General features: G+C 40.2%; 1 protein-coding gene across 1 annotated transcript in view; it reads right to left on the reverse strand.

Moving 5' to 3' along the window:
* The window catches only part of ptprz1b (protein tyrosine phosphatase receptor type Z1b), a 32,534-nt gene extending 26,073 nt beyond the window's left edge, over positions 1 to 6,461 (reverse strand). The window contains exons 1-2 of the mRNA XM_070929385.1: positions 6,401 to 6,461; positions 5,515 to 5,583 (exon numbers count right to left, since the gene is read on the reverse strand). Coding sequence (XP_070785486.1) covers positions 5,515 to 5,583; positions 6,401 to 6,461 — 130 coding nt within the window. The remainder of the gene's footprint in view (positions 1 to 5,514; positions 5,584 to 6,400) is intronic.
* Positions 6,462 to 7,551: the final 1,090 nt, after the last annotated feature.

Genomic DNA, 7,551 nt, shown 5'->3' on the forward strand with positions numbered 1-7,551 from the left:
ACACAGGGAAAGAGCCAACACACACACATGAGATGAGGGAAGGGAAAAAGACACAGAACAACTAGCTGGTTGAGAGACACTCTGGGATCAAAGCTTCAGCGTTCTCTTCTTGTCATAGCGGAAAAGCAACAGCTTTTAGACCCTCACGGGACACCAAAACCCTCTAATTAAAATTGTGATAATAAAAACAACTAAGACATGGCTATGCATACTTACAAGGTTTATCATCAAGGGCTTCCAACAGATCTCCAGTGATAAATTCCACAGTAAGCATGTAACTGCATCATACCCACTGCAGGATGAAGACTGGCTGATATCTGTCTTTCATATGACCACAATGATGTTGTGGGATTATACCGTGTGTTAAGAACGTAATAAATGATCAGAATGATTGTGTCATGCATTTTTGTTCCCTAGTCTCCCTGTGTAGATCTGCCATTAAAGCAGTATTAACGGATGTCTTTGGCATCTTGGGGGCAGTGGAACAAGCTGACAACACAACACTGACATATTATCACCCATACTAGGTTTATCAGAGCTTTTTTTGTTGTTGCTGAAAACAGGTGTCTGTTGTGGCTGGAACCAAAGTTTATGAGGGCAGTTTGAGTGACCAAAACCAAATCCATCAGTTCATCAGTACAAACGACACCTTTTACATTAAACAGACAATTGATGCGTTGTTAATACAAACATATAGCTTCGTGCAGCTTTAAGCTCTTTTTGTTTAAATTTGTGCCAAGACTGGCATTATGCTAATCACCTATAATTCATACTGTATACTTAAGTGTTGGAATATACATCTGACAAACCTCTCATCACTCACACAGCAGTCTCATTGAAATGAATGAGGTGGCGGTGTTTTTCTCCCCATGCAGTGCTAATGTTGGTCTAGACACAAACCAGCTACAGTATCTTGGAAATGGCTCTTCTGATGTTCTGATGATCTTCCCAACATTTTTTAAAACACTGGTGACAGTTGTGCCTCAATGTTTACATTCCAGCAAATATATTGAATGCAAGATCAATGTACGCTGTTCACACTCAGCACACTGATGCAGAATTACCATTGCCATGATGAATGTAAAATTTCCATAAAGAATTCTTCTGGGGTTTGGTGAGATGGAGCCGTCACGCAGCCTCTCATGCTGTCCCTATTAGTCTAATGATTCTGCCGCACTAATCAAGGGTAGATACATGATGTTTTCTCTGAAACTACTGCACCATTTAACCGAGAGTGTGATCTGATTCTAAATAGGAACATATCATTTGATGTCTGCCACAGTCCACTTGTCTTTCCAATCAGATAACTGAGAATATAAAGAAATGGTTTCAGAACAGAATTTTGTGAACTTATGTGGGCAGGCAGAAGTATTCATGTTCAATATCTGTGTGTGTGTGTGTGTGTGTGTGTGTGTGTGTGTGTGCGTGTGTGTATGTGAGTGTGAGTGTGTCTGTTCCCCAGACAAAGCGCCAGAGGAGTCTTGAAGCCTGCATTGCCCCAGAGTATAAGACTAAGCAGATACAGAAACAGAAACAGATACAGAGGTACAGAAAGAAGACAATGAACAAAAAATACTCAACCTAATGAGTAATACATTTTGATCTCATAATATTCTGTTTGTCTTTCTCTTACATCTGATTCCTCTTAATGATAGGAAGCAATTACATTGGACATTTTCTAATTCAGAATCTGCATGCAGAATCTAATATATTTCAACTGTTCCAATGGTTCATATCCATGTTGTTCTGTGGTGTGTAACTCTTTGGAAATGGCTTATAATGCGGTTTCAATAATTTAAAAAAAGTAGTAGCATAGTATCTCTATAGTATTCCTTTAAGGGCTTGTAGTTTTGTTGTGATATTTTGAACAGTACCCTTTGAAAAATGTATTGCGTCCCATTGTATTTGCCTGGAAGAGGAAACTCTGGATTATTAGAGTGCACAATTACACACAAACACTTACATGCACACATACACACATAACAGATGGGGCCCTGGGGGGTGTCTTCCAGGCAGAAGGATCCCAGGGACCCCCTGGAGACAAGGCAGAGAGGAATGACATGGACGAGGAGCAGGGATTATTTCATGCACAAACATACACAGTGTACCTGCGGGTTTAATGTTAATACTTTTAAATACCTTTTAAAGTTAAAAACCAAAACAAAGAAACTAAGATGGCACTGGTGTAACTGATAACATTTACTAACTGAAAATATAAATGAGGAGAGCAACAAAGTCCCATCTCTGCCTCAACTAGATTCAATTCAAACAATCTTTCGGTTTAAACCATCTGACACTATGTCGATTATGATTTAAAATCTGAATCAAATCAAGCAAATTGAATCAAACGTGCTTTTAAACCTGCTCTAATTTTTATTTTATTTTACAGTGGATGATGAAATGACTAGGAATAAAGTGAAAGGGGTCGCTTGTAGTGACAAACCCACACAAAATGATGCAGTTCATGTTAGCTACACAGACCATTTCAGTGTCTTTCAGCTCATTGTTTTGGTTCAGTCTCGCCTCTCTCATTAATTTATAGCCCAGTTGAGCATTTAGCAGCTAAAGAGCCAGACATTTCCCTCAGCAGTTGATGGAAACCAAAATAGAGCTTAAAGGAGAGTGAATATTGAATTATAGTTGTTGTGTGGCCAGAAACATGACTCCAAATGAATGCTAATGCTGCTCTGTGCTCGCACATTCAGCACATCAACTTTATAAAGTGACAACATGACAATGTTGTGTTAACAGCATGTTGCACTGCCCTCTAGTGGCCAAAAAGAAAAAAATCAATGAACACACCGTTCACTCAACAGATGACAAGATGCCAACGGCAACACTTTGGGTCCAGATTGACAAAGACATTTTGAAGTACAGAGCTGCTCATATTCACCAAATACTAATTTGAATTTGTCTTTAATAGCTTATGTGAATTGTTTAATACAGAGTATATGTAATTCAAAATTCTTCCTTTGTGATCACTTTGTTTTTCTCTGATTTTCTTAATTTAATTAGCTGCACACAATTTGACTTTATATCTTATGAGTTTACTTTGTTACTTAATCCTCACAATAATTATTGCCTATAACACTGATAATCTCTGAGTTGAAAAGCTATTATTTGTCAGCCCAGCGTGGATGACAAAACACAGAACTGACTTATTGTGGAGTAAAGTGTCTGAACTGTTAAGTCCTCATTAAGCAAAAAACCTATGTATGTAATTGTGTTTTAGTTCCTCAAAATGAGAACTTTTTGATTAAAATCAGCTTGACGCAAGTGCTTTGAAAAGGTGTATTGTGATTTTGTTGTAGCCTAATTTTAAACCTTCCCCCTCTGCGTCCCCTCTTCCTCTCAGTTCTTCTGAGTTCTTCTTTTTCTTCAACTCTCCTTCTCTCAGTCTCTCACACTCATGCCCCCCCACCCCACCCCCCCACCCCTTTCTTTTATTTCCCTTTATTTCCCTTTGTCCAGCTACTTCTGACCCAACTAAAAAGCTGTGCGCGGTGCCTCACAATGAAGTGCGTTTCTTTCACATGTTAATGCTTTTACTCACAGCTCAGTGCGCAGCACAAGGCAAGAAACAGAGCTGGGGTCAGAAAAACAAGATTGTGTACACACACACTCACACACACTCACACACGCAGGAGGAATGGCTACAGTTACAATGAATCTAAATTAATTGCCACTGAGTTGCCTTCAGTTGCGATGATGAACTTGGAAAATGAGACGTATGGAGTAGAGAAAGAAAGAGAGAGATGCAAAGAAAAATAACAAATGGAAGTGAAGAAGACAAGGAGGGAAAAAAGGGCTTTTCCACTTTATTGCAGACAGGCTTTTCGTGATTCATGACCATTTCTGTGTATCGCACAAAAAAACTATTACACTTTGTCAAACAGGGTGTGTGTGCCTGGGAATTGGTTGTAAAGATTTGACAGAGGGAAAGAAACCAATCTGCAAGATGAAAATACATGTGCATCTATTGATATTCACGCTGCTTTGAGTAGGAACGGCTGCACTGGTTGTATGTGTGTAAATTTGGCTCGAGTCATTGTATTAATATTAAAAGTCCATTAAAACGTGGCTCACGACCAGGTTTCATGTTAATCGCTGTGTGCAAAGTTTTTTTTAACTGGGTGTGTTCAAACCCATGAAAAGCAATTAATAAGTTAATGTAGTTGCATTTGTTGAACTACAACAAATATTGTCCATTTCGCAAGAGCTGCAGTTACTGGCCCGTATTAAGTTTCGTCATGGTTTTATGGGGAAAATAATGCAGTCACAGGCGGCATAGCAGTTTGTGAGCAGTAAAATAATGCAGTACAATAAAGAATTACTTCACCGTGGCACTATTGTACCTCAGCATGAGTAAAAAAAAAAGAAAAAGGTTGCATCTACCCTAACTAATCACTGGTTTAATGCACCACCAGCCGACCATGCTAAGTGAGCCAAATCAAATACACCCACGATGTTGCGTGACCAGCAGGTGCACACTGGGTCTGGCTAACATGCTAAATGCTAAAAAGTGCTGCTGATTTTATGCTGAAAAGTAAAATCTGTAATGTTTATGATTATTAAGCGACATGTGTTTTCACTTTTCCTGCAGTTAATATACTTCCCGCAGACCTTTATCAGTAAATATCCATTTGATTTTATTCAATATACTTCAGCGCGCCTGTTCCAGCTACAAGTGGACTAATGATTATCAGCAACGTCTCAGCTAATAAGCCGCTGGTCTAATGGGAAGTCAAGCTGGTTGGTCAATTAATGGCCTGAAAGCGTTTTCTCCTCTGTGACTCTGAGAAATGGCGTGTCTACCATAACAAGGCTATGTGGATCTTTTGCCAGCAGCACACAATATTATGAGCTTAAAATAACACGTGTCAATGATCCATTTGGGGTGCAGGTTAATAAGTTTAATAGCTCTGCATTGAGCCCATTGCTGACCTGTTGAGTCTGATCGTTCCACCCGAATCGCCCCCCCGATCATTAAGAAGCTAATCTCTCCCCTCTGGGACCATTACTGTCTGTCTGTGTCCACTCTTTGTTTCTGCTGGACCACAGCTTAGCCCAGCGGGGGCTTCGTGCTGAGTTAGCTCATGTCATCTTAGCATATGGTCCGAGGCAGATCAAGGCTCTCTCATGGGAGATAACAGATAATTCTTTCAGTTCATGTGATATTCAAACTGTTCAGACTGACATTTACCCGTCTGATGGAACTTTCCCTTGTGCTGTCTGTTTTAGGAAGTGTCTGTGTGATTTTGAAAAGATACGCAGAGGGCAACTCCATCTTTACAGCCTGTACAATTCAAACTTCCTGTCACTGACTGACGGTTGAACAATCAAGTTTGAGTCGTCTAAGAGCTTAGAGAAACAGTTTCTGAGTGTTCCTTGATTAACCACTGTAAATCTCTGCCGGCTATGTGGCAAACTGCTCGTGTCACCACGCACGGCAGTCCAATATCTTTTTATCAATACAAAAGGGAATCAGAAAAACAGCAAACGGCTGATACAGACCTGAGTACGACCACTCGATATCTTCGGGGAGTTTCCTCAGGCCTCGGGCCAGCGGCTCAGCTGCCACAACTGCAGTAGAGAGAGGGAGTGAGAGAAAGGTTATTAGTGCCTTGGAATAGATTGGCTTCATTCAGTCAGAGAGGAAAAGTCAAATGTGCTAACACTGTCATATGCGTTGTCATTTGTTTTATGTTGTACATAGTCCAGCAGAGCCGAGTGAGATGAGTTTTCTGTGTATGAACAGCCACTCTAGAGATGGCCTCGCTAACAACAGCTTAATTTACAACAGACAAAAGATGGCGACTAACATCTTATTCTGAGACTTCAGTTTCAGTTTCAATTTGAGCGTTTTCGGGGCATTCTTTCAGCTGCTGCTGCACATACTGTATAATGACATGATTCCCTTTACAGCCACAGAGCACCTAAGCATTTTGTCAAAGGTGAAAAATGGTTTGTGTGGAACACATACTGGTTACTGAGTAGCAGAAGCAGAACGCTAACCTCTGGGCTCGCTAATAGACACAGGGTACCAACATCATGTCTTTCATGTTTCGAACATGGAAATTCAGTGGTGTGAAGAGCTTTTACAGCCAGATGTATAGCCTATGTACGGCTGCTGACAGCGATACTGTAAAGCACTTAAAAACACAACCAGATGGCATATTTCATGTGATCAGTGGGGTCAAAGCTGGTGTAGACAGGCTACCCTTAAATAGAGAGGAAGGAGCAGGGGGCACATGCTAACACAGACACAATACAATATCAAAACTCCTCTTAAAGGAGAGTTGCACACAAACAACATGAATAAATAAAAAGTGAGGGGAATAAAACAATACATCCTCCCTTTTTTTATGTTTCCCTGCGCACAGCAAAACCAAAAACCTACCCTCCAAGATGATGAAAGCCCTGCGCAGAGTCAGATTTAGGTCATGGACAAGTACCACCATATCCACTACATTAGGTCGGTTCATGTGGCACAGATGATCATAGTATAATCCTATTGTTTACTGTATACAGCAGCCGGATAAAGACGCTGGGTAAATTACTGTACATGCGTTTTATCCAACTATGTGTCGTTGAACTCGTGAAGACATGCAATGCAGCGCATCCCCTCTGGAAACAACACCCTTGTGTATCATCTGTAAAATCTTCTGCGTGGATGAATATTCAACAAACCCTGATACAGATGCAGCAGCAGGGGGATTTAATGTTGGGCTTCACACTTGTTTAACTCACTTCTGCTTTTTTCTTTTCTTTTTTTTTTTTAAATCTTGAATTTCTTTTCTGCTGTTGGAGGTTACAGGGAGCTCTCTGCTGACTAGCTGGATGAAGAGCTAAAAACAGACTACCTATGGATTAAAAAGGTCTTTAAAAGTCGGAGCAGTGATTCATTTCTTAGGTTTTCTTCATGAGGCTTCGGAATATGTTAATAGTCCTTAAAAGAAAATACATTTTGGAAATACGAAATGAATCAGAATGTGTAAGTCATGGGAATGAGAAATGATAAGACTGAGTCTAGGGCACATGGTCAGAGACTAAAATGTGCCATACCGTACTGACAGAAATGACAAATACTAGTCCAATATGTCATAAGGTCAAGTCGATAATGGCCTGACCAGACGGACCTGACCACATGCAGCTTGCTATCCGCTTTCTGTCTGTGTAATATAAGTGGACGGTGAAAGGAGAGAAGGATTTATGAAAGACAGGAGGGAAGAAAGAGCAAAAAACCTTTTACAAAAACAAAAAAGACTTCAATGAAAGAGAGAGAAAACACAGGAAGAATCACCAGAAAATGTCTAAACGTCACTTAAATTGATGGTATTTCTGTTAAAACACCAGTAAATGTAGGAGATAATTTATAGCCTTGTTTCCCAGCGTGACGTGTGTGTGTGTGTGTGTGTCCACACTGTCATTCAGACTGCCATCCATAAACTCAGAGTATTTGATGATTCCATTCATGTTAGCACAAAGGAGGAAAGACAGAGAAATTAATGAAAGCAAGCAAAAGGGGAATGAGTGGAGAATGGAGTCGAC

This window comes from Enoplosus armatus, chromosome 22 (genome assembly GCF_043641665.1).
Source record: "Enoplosus armatus isolate fEnoArm2 chromosome 22, fEnoArm2.hap1, whole genome shotgun sequence".
NCBI lineage: Eukaryota > Metazoa > Chordata > Actinopteri > Centrarchiformes > Enoplosidae > Enoplosus > Enoplosus armatus.